Consider the following 21989-nt stretch of genomic DNA (forward strand, 5'->3'; position numbering starts at 1 on the left):
AGTATTATTAAGTTGCCATTGAATTGTCAATGTACTGTTTAATATTATTTGTATGTGGAAAAAAACAATAAAAAACAATCACACATACAAACAAATCATCATCATCATAATCATTATCATCATAATCATCATCATCATCATCATTATCATTACCCATTATCATCATCATCATTTTACTCGTCACCACCATCGCCACCACAAGTCATCATTCAAGATTCAAGAGCATTAATTTTTATTGTTACAAAGACACCGAGGACTATTATCCACTTCAAATCAAGAAAGAGACAATAAAAAACATAATTTCATATACAAAACGTGATGATGTGGACGAAAAATAGAGCTAATAAATATTATAGTTGGTCTTTAAACACTGAGATTTGTCATTTCTTATTATGATGTTTTCCCACCGAAAAACTTAGTCCGCATGATAGGAATGTTACAGGGCCATCTTCATCTTCCTCACAGATCATCATCAGCAGCATCATTATCATTATCAATCATCTTCCTCATGGATCACCATCATCATTATCATCATCATTGTTATCATTGTTTCAAAGAACACGTCAATATTGTTGCGGTTTATACATGTTTTCATGGATGTGATTGTACTGTGACCAACAAAATGCAGACAAAATATGTTGTCTACCGCCATCTATAGATTTACATTCCTCATAGTATAGTAAATACATTGTTATTTGTGAAAACAAACCAACTGAGTACGCATGCCCAATACGGGCTGCCAAGTTGTCTACGGAAGTTTAGTCTTGAAGGATTAGGGAATAAGTACTTTTAGTTTTACTTGTTTTAAGCCGAAATTTTAGAAAAATATACGTCGATGAATAAAGGGGAGTTAGCCTCTAAACTGAAGAAAGGCAAGATGTTCAATAAATTTGCAGCAGCCTTACACAGTGCAGTAGAAGCGGTAAGAACTTGTATTGCGTTTATATTTTTTTACGTAGGCCCTAGGCCTACGGTGGTGTCAGTGTGGATCCTGTCAGTGTCACACAACACGAAGACGATAACACCGATACCCGAATACGCGATTGTAGGGTCGGGGCCTGGCTAGTAGGCTAACCCATCCTAGCATGTCTAGGCCCAATTGATGATATTTGGGCGTGAACGACACTTTGACTTAAACGGCCCAGATGGATCCTGTCAGTATTAAAAGTCGATTTCAGTAGTATAATTTAAATGACACTCGTTTCTTATATTTATTTATTTATTATTATTGTCAGAAGTAGAAGAAAATATGAGTGGAGACTAAACAAATAATCATAATGCTATAGAAATAGAGTTTTCATACTTACACATGCAATTTTTTTTTTTTTTTTTTTTTTGTCAGTTATTTATGGTTTTGCTGCAATCAGTGGCAGACTGTCAAGCAAGGCAGGCAAGCAAGGTATGCAGTGCATACCCGGCTAAAACAAATTAAAAAAAATATAGTAGAACAGTTTCTCCATTTTATTTAGCATATCTTAGTCAGAGTCTTCTAGATAAACCTTACTTTTTTGAGTAGATTGCTACAGTTAATTAGAATAGCAAAGTTTTTCAGTGTTTGGCCTACTTTGGTATCTAGTATAAGTCACAGTCGGGCTATCGCATCGTACTCTTAGCTACTTAAAATTTCCGCATGGCTGGTTTTCAATCTCAACCAATCACGTATTCAGTGAGTCAGTGGGAGTCAGAGCATACTGTACCCTACAACCCTTAAATTTGCTATTGTGACAACCATGTGATGTCATCAGAATAGCCAATGTAACACTGGAATGGAAGTGGTGCTTCCAAGAGTATGTGCGCGTGCTCTTCTCACAAGTTTATATAAATTTGCATACATACTGTATGACCGGTATATAAGAAACTTTGAATTATGATTGTTTGAATTGAAATTTGTTAAAATACAGGAATAGGAATTCTTTTGAAAAGGAAATACTACAACCATGCCGGTATTAAAAATAACATACCGGTATATTTGTATTTTGACTAGAATGCAACTTGATTCTGTATAGTAGTAGGCTTATGAACTTTTCCTACTAGCAGGCCCTAGCATCAGTGGCGTAAGGGTTTTGAAATGGAGGGGAGCTGGTGGAAGTGGGAAGGTTGGGGGATCGGTGATTAAGTGAGGGGACTAACTCGCAAAATAAGGTGATTTTACGTGATTTTTAACATCTTGAGCATGATTTGTGGACGGGGCACGACTAGGGGATAGGCGTATGTTTTTTCCAGATGGTGGGAGGAGACATCCTAGATATGCCAATACCTAGCATACCCTGCAATTTACCCTACGGTCCGCCACTGGCTGCAATCACATATCGCAAAACATGTACACAGTCATGATTTTATGTTTTGTTTTTTATCAATTGAATTCAACCCAAGTTTATATAGCTCTAAAACCAATTTAATTGTGTTAATTGATATATTATTTGTGGTATTATGTTATCTTGAGCACATGTCTTTATACATTATGTGTAATGATAATTAGTTACTTGTAATTAATTAATTTAATTATTAATAAATTATTGAATTTTAATGAGTTTCACAATTCCTTTCTTGTCCTTGTATGCTTTCAAATGCTTTTTATTTTATTGAAATTGTCTATGGAGCAGTTTTTGATTATTTTTCAAGAAAATAAGTCACATTTTTGAAGGACCAAAATTAGGAATAATTAGTAATTTCTTAAATTGGTATCAATTTAATGCTACATTAATGATCTTTCAAATGGTACTAGCTGCAAAGGAACTCCTTGCATTTGAATTTTTTTTTTGTCACATACCTACAGTATTTAATGTACTGTATCTACTAATGTTTATGGTAGTTGAGTTTGTATCAGAGAGAGATGAGTTTAACCATGGTAAATTATTATGGGTGTAAAATTTCAGACATGTGGGTGTTGGCTGAGCGTCTAGGAATGGTATTTTCGTAGCCTTAAGCCCTGTTCAGACTCTAAAGTTTTATTTGTCAAAAACATGTCACTTGCCTAAATGTGACCATATAGTATAGGAAAGTACTTCATGACTATATATGGGCATACAACAGTTTTTTGTCAAATAAAATTTGATAGTCAGTCTGGAATGAACTTGTTTTACATTATAAATTACTATACAGTATCACCATTATCAAGGGTTGTTACAGCTTTGTTTTGTTAGTCTTCCCTTTATTGTGTATTATCAGTACCCAATAGAAATTATAATTCATCCATTGTAATACGATGAATGGATAGTCTGGAATGAACTTGTTTTACATTATAAATTGCTATACAGTATCACCGTTTTCAAGGGTTGCTACAGCTTTCTTTTGTTGGTCTTCCCTTTATTGTGTATTATCAGTACCCAATAGAAATTATAATTCATCCATTGTAATACGATGAATGGACATCAGATATGCTTATTTGTTTAATTTCAGCTTGCTCCTTCCCAGTCCCTTCAAGAAGATTTTGTGTATCACTGGAAAGCTGTGACACATTATTTCATTAACAATAAAGGTGAGATTGGTCAGGACTTATTCACATCCATAAATGATCAAATCCCAAAGCTTTTCACGAAACACATTTAACAGCAAAATAGACTCATTAAATAAATCATTGATGATGACGTAATTAATGTTGAAATATTGAATCCCAACACGGTGGCATGTATTTCAATACTTGGAAGTATGTATTACAGTATACTTTCTTATCTGAGACTAATCAATGGATCTTTTGGTTTTTTACATAAATGTCTTATTTCAAAATATAATGATAATGCACAAACAGTATACTTTACAAGTTTTTGTACAACTCATAATATCAAAAGGCTAATTTAACAAAAATTCAATCAGAAACTAAGATTACAGTACACAAATACATGAATACAGTACACTCAGAAATTGATTTAAAACATTAATTTGTTATAAAATTATTACCAATTAGGATGTTGCTTTTATATTTTTAAAAAAGCAGATTCTACTTTAATTTATTAGTAAAGTACAGTAAATCCTTGCCGAGCCAATCGGACTCATAGGGCTGGTGCTTACCCCAGTTTCTCTAGGGTGAAAAGTAGAATGAGAGTGTATTACTCTCCTGGGTGGGATACTGGTCCACCGCAGGTTACTCCCAGCAATTTGCTGGTACCCACTGATACAGCTGGCTAGACTGAAGCAATGTAGATAAAGTGCCTTGCTCAAGGACACAAGCAAACGCACAGTGAAGGACCCCAAACTGATTCCACTTTTGTTTATATACTAGTATGTAATTGTTTTTTTTTTTTTTTCATCCTAGATGACAAGAAACCTGTACAAGAGAGCAACATCCCGTCCCATCTTAATCAGATGTTGGAAATCCTAGTGAACGAAGAGGCTGAGATGGAGGACAACCTCTCAGGGCCATGTATGGAGTATTTATTACAACACAAAACACTGGAGACATTGCACTCATTGGGAAAAGCAGATGTAAGATTTATGTATTATGATTTGCAATTTCTCATATTGTTACTAGTGGCAAATAATAACTACAGTACTTTACTTTAACTGAACTAAGTTTTTTTGTACATTATTTCTTTTGGGATTCAATTATACTGTAAAAGCTGACTGCAATACAGAATTTTCTATCAACGGAGCTTTTAAGTTAATTTCATTGGTTTTGGGACAAATACATAAATATATCAGTACAAGACCATTAAATGACTTGTATTTACGTACAACACTAATTTGAGTACTCTCTAACTGAAAGCTTATATAGCGATTTTTAGGTGTTCTATTGAATCACCAACTCTCTTTCCATTGAATGCACAGTGAGTGGTCCATGTTTGCAATTGATTCATAATTAATAAAGAATAATATGTTAAGTATAGCATTCAAAGAGGAATGCATATCCATGCTGCCTATCATTTATATATAAAGTTTCACATTTGCATAAGTACTGTATTCATTGTGGTTTGTTTTTTTCCCTCCTAATTTGCTTTTAGTGTCCTCCCGGCATGAAGGGTGTTGTTCTAACTTTCTTCACTAAGCTTTTACGAAAGATTAAACAGCCTCTACTACCCCATGTCAACGTCTACAAACCAATAGGTGTAAGTATAAACTAAGCAAAGCTCAGTTTAGGTGCTAGCCACCATGTTTACCTTGGTTAAATTCTCCCGCTGCTCTTCACATGTTACATCTACAGGGTGAAAGCAGCTGCTGGTTCCTCACTGTTTCGCACAACAAATCTTTGTGATTGCATTGTGTTCTTCATAAAATTGCGTCAGCCGACGACCGTCGGATGCAGTGAGAGTCCGGCTTAAAAGCTGTGGTGTATCTAGAAGTCTTGTGGGGGGGGTGATGGGGGCGCGAAGGTGGAGTAATTTTTTGGGGGTGTGCTCCCCCTCCCCCGCGCCAGCCCCAAGATATGCCACTGTTTAAAAGTACTTAAAACATCAAAGAGTTTTGTCCTAGTTTAGAGGCTAATGCACCACATCTCTATTGAGCATTTGATATTGGAGTATAGTAGTACTATAGTAGTATGATTAGACTTGTGCCGGCTTAATCTAACCCACCTGAGTAGCTTGGGAATTTAGGCCATTGGTTATACCACACTGTCCTCCAAAAGAGATGTGTTAAACAGGGGAATACAGCACTGTAACACTGGTATGAATATCCAAGAGCCCAGCCTAAATTCCCAGGTTACTCAGGCCTTACATTTACTGTCCAATAATATGAACTTCTTTGTTAAATTTTTAGCACATTATTTATTCACGATTGTTATTTCACATTGCAGCGGTTAGTCAAAGTATGCGGTGAAATTCGTGCAGGCCCGACAGAAATTGAGGAGATCCAGTTTCTATGTATAGTGTGTGCTAAAATTAGGCAAGATCCGTATCTAGTGAATTTTTTTATTGAGGTAAGTTCAAACGGTAACAATTAGGATTTATACATTTATTAGTTATGTGAGTTAAGCCTGGTGCACATTGCATTGGCCCAGTGTCAAGTGCTTGCCCGGCGTGACGACGTCGGCTAATAGTCGGTAGAAATCTGAGTGAATCTTCATTAAAAATAATCCATCACACAATAGTTGTATTGCAATTTTGTTGAAGTTGCGTTGACCGATTGTTGGCTAACGCAATGTCCTCTAGTATGTAGAGTACATGAATTAGTTTTAATAAACATGAAATATTTCTTTCATTCATATTATATTGTATTCATCATGTTATTTTGCTCCTGAAATTAAATCATTGTATAATTTAATAATTCCCCAAAATACTAACATAAAAATTGTGTTTAACGGAATGCAACACTGAAGGAGAAAAAACAAAAGACTAGAAGTCCATCAGGGCCAGTAAGATACTGTATCTTTCTCTTTTTGTGTCTTATATGCTCATTTACACTTGCTACAGTGTTGTTGGTTTTATGTTGTGTGTTTCTTGTTGGCCTTTTTTTTAAAAACAGGCCACTGTTTGATAGTCAAAGCATGCTAATGTGAACATAAATGTTAAAGAATATTAATAATTACACATTATTTTACATTTGGTATGTATGTAAAGCGCCCTCTATTGTTTATGCTGATGTGAATTTGGTTGGGTGACGAATTTTCGTAACAGATTACTTTTTTGGTACAATGGTAGTCTTATACTTAAAGCATCTTTTGTTGTTCATGTTCTTTGTCTAAGCTGGCTTGCACTGTCAACTTATTTCTGTCTGTTGTTGCATATTGACTTTTTTTTGTAATGTTTATGGTGACTAGTACTGGTAACCAGGATAGTAAGTAACATTTTTTTGAAGATGTGGACCTTGTCCTAAATGTATTGTTTGAGATCTTGGATTACATAATGGTAGCTTTAAAGGGAAAAAGCCTAAAAGGCCGATCTTTAGTGCATGGATTGTCAGTAAAAATATAGATGAAGTATCTTAACTGAACATGGTGCAGTAGTGTGTTCCAGAGATATTTCACACACGATAGCCTTGGTTTCTGTTTTCCAAAACTATTGTTAGATGAAACAATTCTCACAAAGTGATTAACCACAAAAATTGATCATTGAAAGTGTTGTTTGGTATTTTGCTTCTATCTACTAACACTTCTACTGGAAACAGACCTTTATAGGTCACTTAATAGGTCACTACTAAAGTGACAGAGTTTTAGATCAATGGAATAATACTTTCATTTCAAAATTTGGAATTGTAAGAATTTTCCATACCTAATTGAAAATAAAGTGTTATATTAGCTTATGGACTGTTGTATATGGGATTTTGCATGGTTTTTGTACAGTGTCCATTGCCCCTTGGGAGGCAGTAGACACATTGTTATCGTCTGGCAGTTGGCAGATTAAATCTGGTGGAGGAATGATGGGATGGGTCATGAGCTGAAGAAAAAAATGAAATGTAAGTCTACAAAATCTGATGTCATGCTAGATAAGACCTGTCCTAGTTACAGTAAGTTATCAATTGAATTGACAACATAGAAAACTGCTAGATAAGACCTGTCCTAGAAAGTTAACTAAAAAGTCACATAAAGCATGGATGAATTAAAAGTAGCCAAAAACAAACACGTCAAGCAATAAACACACTCACGCTGGGAATACAATAATAATTTTTTATTTTCATTTTGTGATCCTCCAACAGGGTGATGTTCAAGGTCAAGGCCAGAAGTCAACTGGTTCAGTGAGAAGGTCGCCCTCACAAGTTCCAATGGAATTCAGTTTATTAGACTCCCTGCTAGCACTTGTCCAAAGCCCAGTAAGTAGCTATGTCATGTCACATCATACAAAGAATGTAAATATTGAATAAGATTAATATTAGCAATGAGGATTTTGAAACTCCGACATCAAGGTCGTAAGTCCGAGACAAATGTTGCGCCAACCAGTTCCATATCTCATATTTTTATATATTTGTGTCTTTATCTTGTAGGATAGTAAGATAGCTGTGAAAGCATGTGAAGGGTTATTATTAATTGCGAGTCTACCCGAGAAGCATGCTGCTCAGTGTATTTCTGAGCATCCTATGTTCTGCACATCATTGGCAGAAAGGCTGTGCAGCCTGTACACAGCTCTACCTCTTTCCATGGACCCAGTGGATGTAGAAAGCGTGGAAGCTAAATGGGGGTGAGTGGTTCCTTTGATTGTTTTATTAGCTGATTGATTGATTGAATAACTGATTCTATAATTTTCTATATAGGTAGGTTAACTACAGTTTTTTTTTTTCACACCTGCGCTTTACAATAAATAATTTACTTAACACATATCATTGATTATTAAGCTCTGTCCGAACTTTAGTTGTAGTTGAGCTAAAACTTTTTCGTATTCTTAAAAAGAACTTCGACTAGTAGCACTACGACTAAATCATGCGAATCTCGACTAAAATTATACCTCCTCAGGCCGATTTTTTTAGTCAGCCTATTGTCAGGCTAAATCGCCGACTTGAAATATTTACCCCACTGAAAACGTGCTTTTTGTAACTTACGATAAAGTGAAGTGAATAAAAGCAATTGTATAAATAGGCCTTATGTATCCCCAGTGTGTTCAAGAAAAGGGACGCCCTCGCCCTCTCACGACCTCAACTACTATGGTTCATTGGTTTGATAGTTGTTGCTTGCTAGCCGTCTTCACCTGAACTACAACTAGGACTTGATTTAGTTGTAGTTACAACTAAAGTTCGTTTTAAGAATACCGGTGTGAATCTCGAAGTTGTAGTTAAGTCAAATCTTATCTGCAGTGTATTATCATTATGTTTAAACTATCTGCATTGATGTATAAGACATTAAAAATTGTGGATGTGTCCAATGAATTCACTTTTTAACCAATGTTGCTGTGTGAGTATATCACATGATTTTACACACTAATTTATTATATTTGACAAAAACTCTGACATGCCTAAATATGGTCATGATGACATCACATGAATATATACAGTATAGTCACATGACAAGTCTGTCCAGATTATCAAATTTTCTTCGACAAAAAAATGCTGTATGCCCATATATAGTCATGATGTGACTATATATGGTCATGATGTGATGTCATCATGACCATATTTAGGCATGTCACAGTTTTTGTCAAATAAAATTTGATAGTTTTGACAGGGCTTAAATTTATGACTTGGATTTATTCAATCTAATTTTAGTTTGGAATTATGTAACGATAGTGAAGATACAGCAATGTTCCATGGAAAACGACAGCTCATTTCTCTACTCTCCTGGTACGATTATTGTGATCAGATAGTCAATGAATCGCATCCGATGATTAGCCGGGCAATTGCACGTAAAATATTAGAATGGTTCTTTATTCCAATCTTAGAACCATTACTTCTACAATCGTAAGTACATTTTTTTTATATAAATATAATTTCATTGTGTAATAAATAAAACCAAATCAACTGAAAGTGTGTTAACATTTTCACAGAGAATTTGCTAGTGAAAGGTGGTCAGACTCCTTTGTATACTTTTACAAATACAGTTTGCCCTCAAATTTGAGACCGCCTTTGGGATGGTCTCAGGCTTTGGTCTCTATTTAGAGGGTTAGCTTTGTGTTAAAAGATTGAAGATTGTTATTTAGTTCTTTGAAAAAAATGGGGTCTTGAATCAGAGGGTGCACTGTATTATATGAAAATGTTAATTAATTTTACTTTGCTATAATTGAACAACTTGTAGGGGTAGACGGAAAAAGAGTAATTATAAATGGTCCTTTATTGGCCTGATGTTTTGACTTAAACTGAGCCTTCGTCCGAAAGATTATACTATATATAGAATTACATGTATTAAATTGAACCAATCTCCCTATTCTCATATCCAGGTCAGAAGCCGGTATTGTTACAAGCACTGCTCATCTTACCAAGCTAGTAAAGATGACAACATCACCAGAACTGTTGTCTGAGTTTGTGTACTTCATATTAGGCAACGGGTCAGGGGAGGAAAAACCCGGAGATAATTCACATAAGCTACGACATAGGTTAATAGAAAGATGTGATCATCTTAGTGATGAGGTAAGATACCGAACCAAACCATCTTGTCATTTCCATCATCGCCATATTTCCTTTGAAATTCCTTGGCAACAAAAATTCCCACATGAAAACTATGTTGATTTTTTTGTGTTGCAGAACTCATGATGGTAAAGCACTTGTAATTCTATGGTGCCTTCTACAATACTTTCATCACAATACTCTCTTTACAAAAAAAGTAATAAAGAAATAATCAAATCAAATATTTATTTCCATTCGTTCAAATAACAAATGCCAAAACCAAGGAGACAAGCCTGTAAACAGATTCCGGTAAATATACTTGGTTATAACATATTCTAGCAAAAAATAACTCCCCTATGCTTTGCTTACTCTTCTAAAATCTCTAGGCCTAAAAGCCATTTTGTAGTTCCACTGTGTATTTCATTGTTTTACAGCCTCTAATAATATTCCATTGTTATTTTCAGATCAGTATAATGTCTTTAAGGTTATTTGAGGTTCTACTACAGAAACCGCATCAGCATATATTTCAGAATCTAGTCCTACGCAACTTGAAAACAAGAGCATACCACGATAGACCACTTCCATCACCCTCCTTAAACCAAGGATCCCCAGGTGACAGTGGCATTGAGACTGAAGCTATCAGTAATGGACCATTTATAACACACGAGGGCAGTGTGCCCGGTAGTCCTCTCAGTGTTCCAGGTAGTCCGGCTAGGTCATTAAACGATTCTGATGTTTCGCCGCATTCAGAACCAGCGGATGATGTGCAGGGTATTCATAGGGTTGTAAACTGGTAAGCTAATTCGTGGGCACAACTTTTTCTGTGCTTTCCGTGTGCATATTGCGAGCTCTTCCCAATGCCTCCCAGTTTATCCATCATCATCATCACCTTTCTCTTGAATTTATATATATATACATATATATATATATATATATATGCTAATTTTTGCCTGCATTTTGTTTATGATTTATGTATAGCTATTGCTAATATGTTATATAATATTGTAATCACATAAATATTGTCAGCATTTGGTTTTAAATTGTTTTTCTTTAATATATATATATATATTCTTTTTTTTAGTTTTCTAAGTCTCTTACCAGATGTTGCTAAATCGTCATATATTACTGGTGACGTAGGCTATGATATGTATCTTAGAGATGCACATAAACATGTAAGTATATTGCTGTATATTATTTTTTTCCATTATTCTTACAAGAGTGGAGGTTTTATCACATATTTTATTTGAAATTATGCCAAGAATAAACTTAATTATTGATGTTATTGATTTTTTAATGTTTTTTTATTTATATTCTTGACTTGAACATCGTTTTTTTCTGCAGTATAAAAATTGTTTAGTACAGTGTTTAGCATGGGATTGGCCTAGCCACCCACTACCATTGGAAAGGTGTACTAACAGCGGTGCATTCTATGAGGGCTATTTTATGAAAGTGCTATTAGATAAAGTATCCAGGATGTTAGATCAGGTAAGGACACTTCCAATATGTTATGTAGGTTTCAAATATATTAGAATTTGTTTAGGAGATATGTTTTGAAATTTGTATATTGATACTGGTAGTTGTTTTGCCTTAATCACTCTTTATCAATAGTTTACCATTGTAAGTGTCTTTTTATTAGTTTTAAGGTCAGGGTCTGGAGGGAAAAAATTTCTTGATATGTTGTACGCCCTTTTTTACACCTTTTCCCCCAGTTTTTAAATATTCAAAAATCTGTATCTCATTCACCGTACCAGTTTTTCATTAGACAACTTGTTTCTGTCTTAGAAAAATCAGTGCTACAATATATCAAAAATTGTTTTTCCTCCGGAGTCTGACTCTAAGTCATTTATCATTATTGCTATTCTTGTTCTGTTTAATTGTGGTATTTATTTATAATTGAGTGATTTATTTCCTCCCTATAGCCATATGAAGTAAATCTACAGATGACACTTGTAATTTCTAAGATTGCGCACCTGCCTCATCCGCATATTCATGAGTTATTTTTAGATCCCTATTTACCTGTTGCACCTGGATGCAGGACATTATTTACAGTCTTGAACAGGGTAGGTAGCTTTATTTTGGAATGTCATTTCATATGTACGTAACAATGAAGATGTAAAAAAAGGCAATGCAATGGCTTTAATTTGAAGTAATTTGTCTTAGAAATAGAGTTGTTTTAGTTTTAGATAAATCTTGAGACTTATTGTGAATCATATTATGCAGCTTTGGCCTTCCATAGTTGTGTGTGTTAGTCTCACACTGGTCACACTGCTTGTGTCCTAGAAGTATAAATTTGTCAACACATGAATGTAAATTACGATTTGGGAGGATGTGAATGATTTCAGTGGCAGATTCAGGGGGTGGGAAAACCCAGCTAGCCCCTCCCCCTCCCCTCCTATATTTTACAAAATAAAAAAAAAGAGAGAAAGAAGAAAATTATATTCAAATTTAGGTGTGAGAGTGCCATTTCCGGCCATTTAGAGTTGGCGTAATCATAAACTTTTCTAAACCATTTTGGGACTAAGGTAGTCTAGACCCTCCAAATCTGTGAACATCCCTTGCTGGGTCCCCTCTATTTTTCGAAATTCTTGGATCCGCCACAGGAATTATAAATGAAAGTTGCGTTGAATTTGCTGCACTACTAGGAAAACGAACAGCATTAGGTTTGAACACTCATACTGGTAAATGAGAGCCCAAATGACAGCTGCTTTGCATATGTGACCTAAAGCCCTATTACAGACTATCAAGTTTTACAGTATTTGACTAAAAACATGTGACATGCCTAAATATGGTCATGATGACATCACATCATGGCCATATATTGGCACATCATCACTATATTGGCACATAACAGTTTTTTTGGGTCAAATATAATATGATAGTATGGACAGCTTTTAACCAACAAGCCATGAATCCCCTACTAAATTACAACGTTTAAAAAAAACCAATCCGTTTCTGAGTGTTTCACAGACAGCATATTGATAAATTCAGTCAACATATTGCAATTATTCTCATCTGTAGGTGGTGATGGACCTTAAGGCTAGAATGAGGGCGCTACCAGATTTTCAAAGCCAAATGATCGTGGTACGTAAGCAGCTAATGGGAATGGTGGAAGAAGAGCAAAGGTGAGTGTCCGTCTATACATTTAGTTAAACACATTTTTGTTGCGCTTTGTATCATTTTTGTCTTTTGTTTGTATATTATGTCAGTACTGAATTGTAGTTTTATGAAACGGTCAGAGGTCACATGTGTTGTATTAAATTTGAAGTCTGTTCTATGAAGCCTAAATTGTTACCAGTATACAATATTTAGATGGTAAATATACATGTTCTTTTTACAAGCTTTTAAAAAAAATTGTGAGTGGTGGGAGTAAAGAATTGGTTTAAAAAAGTGTTCGTATGGTTTTTTTTAAGTATTTGATAAAAGGTATAAATTTAATTTGCCTTTGTTTGATGTTGCCCAAATTTTCACAGACACAAGATTGAAGATAATCCCATCATGAAGTAAGTTAGTTGGTGCATGCCAATGCTGCATGAACTGGAGTGATTTTTATTCAGCCTACAACCTATATTATATCATTAATGTTAATATATTAACACTTGCTCCTCTAAAACCCTGGCCCTCAAAATCCTTCTTGTGATGTAGTCAGACTCCCAAGTCCAAGTCTGGTAAATAATAATGTATGGTTTAGTGGGTGAGCCAATTTTTTGGAAAGATAGAATAACATGATTTTTTATTTATCAAAGATTATTCTCAGTGTCATGTTGTAGGTCGCACATCAGAGAATAATTGGTTAACCCGTATTAAATTTGAGACATTCAAAACAATGAATCCTGATAAGTAGTCTTAGGTGATAGAAACAGTCTCCAATTTCTAAACAAACATTAATATCTGACCTGCTTTTTAAATATCTGCACATCCAACCAGTGAGTGCCCATACTTTGTAGTCTGGCGCCCTCAATGTGTGCACAAAAATACATCAAAACTTTCATTAGTCTCTCTCCGGACCTCTTTAAATAAAAAAAAGTCTAGAAAAAAGGCACAGAATTAAATTTTTCCAAATGTTTCTTCCAAACACTGACTACATCACTACTACTTACCTTAAATGACATTTATAAATTTCCATAAACCATAATCTCTGAGCAATGTGCTCAATTAAAGGTTCTGATTTTTTTCCTTCTAGTTAACCTTAATTAGCTCATTTGCAGATATTTGAATAATGCATCTTATTGCTAAACTAATTGGATGCCTCTTTGAATTTTTTTTTTTTTCAAAAAGAGGTTACTGTTAACAACATGCAAGCATAACATTCTAGATACTAACAGCATCTTTGTTGAAAAATTCGTTTTAATCGGAAAGAAAGAAATGGCAGTTGTGTACCAGAAAATTGTTTTAGCATGAGCATTCCAAAAAGTTTTTAAGTTGAACTTATACCAGAGAAGAAGTGTTTAGCATGAAAGGGCAGCATAGCTCAGTCGGTAGCCACTGTGTGTTCACTGAACCATGGAGATTTTTCACGTCATTTGGTTCTGTGTTCAATTCTGCCATTGCTTTCCTTGTGTTTTAGCTAGAGTGCTGAAATACAAGTATACTATATAACACTATATGAGGAGACTTTTAAGTTTTTAAGCCTATTGTATGTGCTTATGTTTATATAAATAAATGCAGTACACTCTTCCGAAAAGAGCAGCAGATTATTGTCTCCCAGTCAGTGGCGTATCTAGAAGTCTTGAAATGGGGTGGGCTGATAGGGCGGGGGCGCGAAGGTGAAGTAAGGGGGCTTGATGATCAGTTGAGGGGCGCTAATTTTGCAAAATATGGTGATTTTAGGTGATTTTTAACTACTTGACCGTGATTTTTTGGGGTGATGGGGAGTGAATAATTTGGGAGGTGGGGGAGGGGCGTGTGCTCTCCCCTAGGGACGCCACTGCTCCCAGTGTACTGCTCAATAACTCTCAATATTCCCCTCTGGAAATACATTTTTGGGCTCTAAAGATTAAAGATTTATCATCATACACTTTAGGGGCCATCCATAATTTTCAACATTTTCAAAAGAGTACAAAATACATGCTTTAGGAGGAGGGGGTTAAACGTGTAAGCATAAGTACTTTTTTATGCATGTTTTGTACTCTTATGAAAATTTTGAAAATTACGATGACCCTTTGTATATCATCATAAAGGTTATATATTTATCCATATAGTAATAGCTATATCATGTTTCTTTTTCTCCTTAATTAATACTTATAATTTATTAATGATTATATGATTTCATGCGTTACTTATGTTTATCTGTATGATAAACCATTATTTCTCTAACTTTGTTTTGAGAATTAAAAGGAATGTATGTTTAGTTGTTGTTCCTTTCGTTTGTGCAATGTTTCTGTGTAGCAAATACCGTAGATTGCATTCTGTTAAGTTTGTTTTTACTTTCTGTTTGAAGAATATAAAAGCCCATGTTGGCTTGTGTTATACTTCTTTGTTATAATATATGTTTATGTTTTGCCTTTGTTTCCATCCATTTACTGCATATGTTATTATAATATTCTTTGATAATATTAATTTGATCAAATGCTTGATGTAGTTAGTGTTGTTATGCAACATATAAAGCTGGGTACTCACTGCGACGCGATGGCAACGCGATGACGAATGCACGCGACTGCGCGGAACCAACGGATCGCTTTTTTAATGAGGATCCATTCAGACTGCCACTGCAATCAGTAGATGGCGTTACGTCGTATATCGCTAGCCGGAAGCAGAGGTGGATTCGTCGAGCGACTGTTGTCCAACCTTCGTACATCGCAGTGATTGCCTGCCTTCACATTATACATATGCATGAACTAACAACGTTAACAGCTCGCATAATGATGTCTTTTAATTTATATATACAGTATCAAAAATATTTTACGAGGGGGGGAACATTTATATAATTTATTTAATTATTGAACATGCACCAGTGGGGTAACACATATGAGCTCTCATTGGCCAAAGCCAAGGGCCCCGGACCTTAAAGGTCCCAGGATTAATCAGCATTTGCAGCTGTAGGCCTAAAAAAAATCAGCCGATCAGATCACTTAATGAGCAGTAAATTTAATAATTCAAAAAACACTAGTATCCCATTGGGTTTTTCATGGTCCCCAGTCCCCCCAGGATAGGGCTCGAAGAAGACATCGCCAGGGATCTTGGTCCTATTTATTATGCCATTGACGTACACATATTTAAAATGATTACATTGAATTGCCATCAAACAATTTATTGGCGTATACATAGGTCTTTAATTTATAGAACATACCTTACTAAAGTATTCAATTGCAGCTTGTTCATTTCTATAATTGAATTACAATAATTACACATGTTGTTGTTATACCTTACAAGTGTTAATAATTTTATTGTAAATTGCTTAGAAAGTTTGAAAGTGGGTATTTGTGCCAGGTGGGAAAGAGAGAGTGGGATTTCCACAAAAAACAATAAGAAGAATAGCAATAAAAGAAGTAAAATCTTGCCCCATACATTTGTTGGTTTTGAGACCTTGGATTTCTCTCAGCAACCCTGACACTAATCAGCAAAGTCTAATCTCTTTGTATGGTAGCACCACCTCTAGTCTAGAAATACGATTATGTTGAAATTCACAGAGTTTATGATGTTTGCTATTATCTAATTATACAATTGGCAATATATTGTTCTTGTTTTGAAAATAAATAATATATAATTTTATTTTATTTTATTCAAAAATTAAAACAATTTAAAATATGGTAACTGAATTATATATCCTATATATTTAACATTAAAAATAATATTTTTTTCTACATTATTTTGTATAATTGTTGATTAATTTTTAACAATATTTGTGTGTTTCAAGTTTGCCTCACATAGACCTATTGGAAGCCGTAATCGTCCTAGAAGAATTCTGTAAGGAACTGGCTGCAATCGCGTTTGTCAAACACCACACGTCTAGCTGCAGATGATGACGGACCAATTTCACATAACAGAAAGTGGTATCAAGACAAGAAGGCGGAGAACAGGAACACAAAAGTGTGCTTTTAAAACTCCTGGCTCCAAAATGGTTGTTAGTGGTTTAAAGCATAAATGCTTTGTTTATCATTGTACATTGTGGGTGAAAAAGTGAAAGTATTACCCATGTAAAATGTACTGTTCATAGAGGTATCTTTCTCTGTTAACTTACTTTTAATTTAATTTTATTAATTTTTATCATCAATGTGACTTAAAGTGGGTAACTTTAATATGGCTACTTTGCTAGCTTTCATGATGGTAGGGCCAGCCCGGGTCAGCATGGCTATTAGCAATGCCTACAAACCCAGTGGTATCAGAGAGTGTGGTAATCATTGGTCGTATTCGACTGGTTCGTTTCGTTGATAACGATTTTTCGTTGAGTATTATTTCCATTTGGCTGGTTTGTAAAATAGACTTTGTTGACAATGGAAATTAATGTAAACCAGAGTGCGTTAATCAACGTTAATTTGTAATAAGTTATCCGCATGACCAAGAAATATGACCGATTGGTCAGTTTTGCAACAGCATTTGCGTTAATATAATTTAGATTAAATTTTAGAAAATAATAATTATAATATTTACCCACATGAAGACAAAAAATATTTTAAAAACTGCATGACAAATTTTTTTACGAAAAACCTATACTGCCACAAGCCGAAGGAACTTTAATTACGCAGCGTGTGTCGTGGTAACTATGCAGCCATTTTGTTTGTCGAGTACTGTATATACCAGTTTTCTATTCGTCTGGTCGTCTTCTTTAAGTAGGATTTGACCACTGCGCTGGTGGGCGGGTTCAACGATGAACGACCAGTCGAATATAGCCATTGATAGGGAGAAATGCCGTCTGATGTGCTAAGTATTAAACAGTAACACATATGACCATGTATGATCAGTATACAGGGTGAAGGATGATTTCCAGGCTAGGCCTACTGAATGATTATTCTCCTGCGAGGCTTTCAGATTAGGATGCCCTTTGCTAGGCATACAGTTACAATTAGCCAGGTCTAAATTTAGCTATTGATAGCAATGCATGCCTGCTTCATCAGGTGGAATTTAACTGACAACACTGGTATTAATTATTGGAATAGAATGGTGAAATTATGTCTCATCTAATATTATTTAAACAGTGTTGGTAATCAATTATTTTCTCTCATGATTTTAATTAACACTGCTATTTCCAGTGAGTTTTTATTGGTAGATGTTTTCTGACTTGAAAACTGACCTAAAATATGTTGGTTTGATCCTTTTGATAACCTTACCATATGGTAAATATTCATGTGCTTATGCTATTGGAATTAGTAGGTTATTCACACCTTATTTCCAGAAAAATATGTAAAGAACTTTTAAAACAAATATTTTGACTGATTGGAGAATATGTGCCTTAGTTAACCTTAAAGCAGACTGTGCTCTGAAAAAAGTGTGTTGATTTTTTGTAAACGAAAGAAAACTGGTGTCTACAAACATTTTTTTGTTGGTGTGTTAATCGTGGTGCACACTGCATCGACAGCTGACAGTATTCTATGAGAACATGAACACTTTACACGGTGAACGATAGACTACCGCGAATGGGCAAGCACTTACACAGAGTGTGGCCAACGTTCGCAGCCGATAACAATGTGGTGGCACTTTAACAGTTAGTGATACTGTATAGACAACTCCAGTGCTGAATTGTTGCTTCAAGTTTTTTGGAACATAATTTCTTGTCAGTGCTTATGTTCATTTTATGATACTAAAGTTTTTAAAAGTTCAATGAAAAATGTTTTAATTATAGGAGGGTATTTTTAAAATTTATTAGTATGGAAAATTAATTTGATTTACAGATTAATTTGAAAACAATATTCAGACATGGTTCTTTTCAAGTAAAATGTGCTTTTGTATCAGCTTTAAATAATTCCATTATTGTTAATATTAATAAAATTTAAAAAATAAAAATAAGAAAATAAAAAAAATATTTGCGGAAGACTACTACACAGACCTTGATATTATTGCCATTTTTTTTTTAACTTTTGTATTATTATTTTATTTTAATTATCTGATTCTATATAAATATGTATATGCATGAAGGAAAGTTCTTTTCTCAAGGGTATGTGTAAAATACATCAACTTATTCAGTAGTTGATGTTAATACATTTAAATGTAAACATTATTTTTTTTTTAACATCTTGTATATCAAAAACTGATTGTTTTTTAATCCATCCACAGCCTGTTCTGGTAATTTCCTAGTTGTATGATTACTTTTGTTTAATACCTAGGTAAATATGGTAAAATTCAATCTTAATAATAAAATTCCTTTTTTTTCTAAACCAAAACTAATTTCTAGACCTAGCCTGTTCATATTCTAGACCATTGATATTTTCAACTCTATCCACCAATTTTCTATTTGTTACTTTCTCAATTAATAATGTCCTGTAATCTAATTATATTTAAATTGTCTTTGTTGTTTTCTTCTGTTGTAACTAATATTTTAATTGCATTCGTAATATAACTATAATTTTAACCAAAATAAAGAGGTAATGTATGTAAAAAATAGAAGTGGAATATAATATTTCATATTAATATTGGTTCTGATCTGCTGTCTAAAAGAATTTTATTATACAAAATAATTAGTAATCATTGTTAAATAGGCCTATATTAAGTTTTATTTAATTAATTATGTATGATTCAATATTGTTAGTGAGAAAAACCAAAAAGTTTTATTGTACTTTTAAGTTGTGATTTACATAAAAGACTATTATACAAAATTATTAATAATCATTCTTAAATATGTTAATAATTAAAGACAATTTTATTTAATTTTGTAGGATTCAATATTGCTTTTGAGAAAAACCAAAAAATATATTCTGTTTTTGAGTCATGATTTACATAAATAGATTTAAAAACATCATTAAAGGGAAGCAACTATAATTGGCCATTATTGCGAATTTAAAAAAAAAAAACCTATATTCTTAGAATTATATTTTTTGATTTTGAATCATTCTTTACACCGCAATAAATTCTGTCATATTATCACAGATAAAAAACGAGTAACTTTTAAAGGGGCCCCATCTTTTCAAAAAATCGTGGATAGATTGTTTTTGTAGGGTTTGTTGGTGTCTTTTTTATTAGGGAGCTTTCGATTGCACGACGACGGTTGGGCGTAGAACGTAATGACGTCACTAAAAGTCATCTGCGCATGCGAGAACGTTAAGGTCGCCTCGTCGAGTAGATTCTGGAACGCAATTTGGCCAAATCTACGTATGCAGAGAACGTAGGACGCCAGGTATGACGGTCACGCATGAGTGATTCCGTTCTAGCATCACGTCGTCGCACAAATTGGAAAGCTCCCTATTAAAGATGAGATACAAAGTAACAATCTTCAATAAAAATCCATGAGTTTCCATTCAGGCAATGCCGCTGGTTATTTTCATTGTTTCTTAAAATTGCTGCCTGCACTTTTTAGACTTGGACTACCTACATTACTTCATGAATAATTATGTATTTTAAGTATCAAAAAACATCATTTCCTCCGTGAATTCATTAATTTTAAATTATTGTTTGAATACATAAAACTTCATACCTAATTTTTTTCATACTGTCGAATTTACTTTAAATATTTATTAGTAAGTCTGAGCATTAAGTTAATCTAAACCATCGGTCGTCAAGGTACAAAATGTGACGTCATTTAGACGTTTTACTGACGTCATAAATGACGAATACTCGAATTTAATCTGATTTTAATTTTATCATAATTTATGTTCAAAACTAATATTAAACATTTTGAATGTTTTTTTAATCTTTTGTGCTATTTATGTTTCTTGAATAATAGTTGATGTTTTAACAATAATCCAATTTTTCACTTAATCCACCATCTTGCACATAATATTATTTTGTCTTCCTGTATTTTCTATCTATTTTACTATTTTTGTTTTAATGTTACTTTATTTATTGTGTAAGCAAGCGGTATTACATTGATAATAATGTTGGTATTTTAAAAGTATTGTATGTTTGTATATAACATATAATTATGTAATATGGTGGGTTTGTGGCGTCTAAAAGTGTATATAAAATAATCTATTAGGCCTATTAGCACAGTACTATGGCTATGGTATACAGTATTGTGGGTACAGACACTGCTTGCCTTGAAAAAGCCGATTCGGCGCCATCTAAGCTTTCCCTCGTAAGTCGTAAACGGGTTTTTACAATGTTGCAACAATTGTTTGACTTGTATTTGATAAAAGAAGAAACAACACGTCGGACTCAGAAGTTGAAAAGTCTAATGAATATATGTCAATGTCACTTGAAAGTGATATTCTGTCAATGTCACTTGAAAGTGAAATTCTTTTTCACCGTCCTTGGCTTTTGCGTGCGAGTAGGCCTAATATTTTTATTTCCCGATTACTAAGAATGCCTTGGATTGCGCCGAACCGAATCGGCTGTAGTGTCGCATGAACCAAATACCACATTTCATAACGTGCACGTAGAATGTAAATTAGTAATATTTACATGAAAAAAATAAAGCACTCACTGATCGATAGCAAAGTATGTTAAAAGGCTATATATTATTAATATGTCGCTTTGCGGTGTATAAGTTATTAATTTGATATTAATATATTCATCTCTTAAAGAGTCTCAGTTCTATATCATTTCTTTTGTCGTCTTTAAATATTCTCCACTTCAAAGTTTAAGACCATCCAGAGCAGTGAGTAGGAGGCAAGATTGCCAAAAGCAACCAACTGTACTATTAAGAGAACGCAGACGACCAGAAAACAATTATGAATTCTAAATCATATTAATGTCCTGTTGGGTATGCCCTTGAAGAGATCCAGATCAGTGTATATGCCTCCAATTAAACTTAATAATGTTTAATTTGAAAATTATGTTTGCTTAAACAGTTCGCAGAAAGATGTTTGACTGTAAGTGTGAAAGTCAAAGTATGATGACTTTCAGAACAACCTTGATCAGAATCTCGCGATTTTTTAAACGTTTTTATCTTAATTATTAGGCCAAATGTCACCGGGAAATACAGTCGACCATATCTCCCAACTCGTGATAGGTCACCTAATCATAGCAAGTGTGTTTCTATGAAGAAATGCAAACATTGGTAATAA

At 34.0% G+C, this 21989-nt stretch overlaps 1 protein-coding gene across 2 annotated transcripts; it reads left to right on the top strand.

Annotated features, from left to right (window-relative positions):
• The first annotated feature begins 708 nt into the window (after nucleotides 1-708).
• On the top strand, nucleotides 709-21507 carry LOC117118804 (protein FAM160B1-like). 2 transcript variants are annotated; one of them, XM_033263502.1, is made up of 16 exons: nucleotides 709-922; nucleotides 3400-3478; nucleotides 4253-4422; nucleotides 4938-5042; nucleotides 5729-5851; nucleotides 7567-7680; nucleotides 7852-8045; nucleotides 9064-9255; nucleotides 9732-9921; nucleotides 10362-10690; nucleotides 10979-11069; nucleotides 11239-11382; nucleotides 11817-11957; nucleotides 12916-13019; nucleotides 13368-13397; nucleotides 16751-21507. In XM_033263502.1, the coding sequence occupies exons 1-16, from the start codon at nucleotides 836-838 to the stop codon at nucleotides 16854-16856; spliced, it is 2199 nt and encodes a 732-aa protein (XP_033119393.1). In that variant the 5' UTR covers nucleotides 709-835; the 3' UTR covers nucleotides 16857-21507. The 2 variants fall into 2 exon arrangements, with proteins under 2 accessions (XP_033119393.1, XP_033119394.1); XM_033263503.1 differs by lacking the exon at nucleotides 13368-13397 and having other exon boundaries at nucleotides 710-922; nucleotides 16751-16886.
• The last annotated feature ends 482 nt before the right edge of the window (nucleotides 21508-21989 follow it).

Source organism: Anneissia japonica, unplaced genomic scaffold, assembly GCF_011630105.1.
Source record: "Anneissia japonica isolate Jap-2015-1 unplaced genomic scaffold, ASM1163010v1 scaffold737_len1565949_cov176, whole genome shotgun sequence".
NCBI classification, from domain to species: domain Eukaryota; kingdom Metazoa; phylum Echinodermata; class Crinoidea; order Comatulida; family Comatulidae; genus Anneissia; species Anneissia japonica.

Bases quoted from the DNA above. Each gene is read 5' to 3' on its own strand.
- LOC117118804 (XM_033263502.1), top strand. From the start codon at position 836: ATGAATAAAGGGGAGTTAGCCTCTAAACTGAAGAAAGGCAAGATGTTC. The intron at 4,423-4,937 runs GTAAGATTTATG...ATTTGCTTTTAG, and splicing joins ACTCATTGGGAAAAGCAGAT to TGTCCTCCCGGCATGAAGGG. The intron at 13,020-13,367 runs GTGAGTGTCCGT...AAATTTTCACAG, and splicing joins ATGGTGGAAGAAGAGCAAAG to ACACAAGATTGAAGATAATC.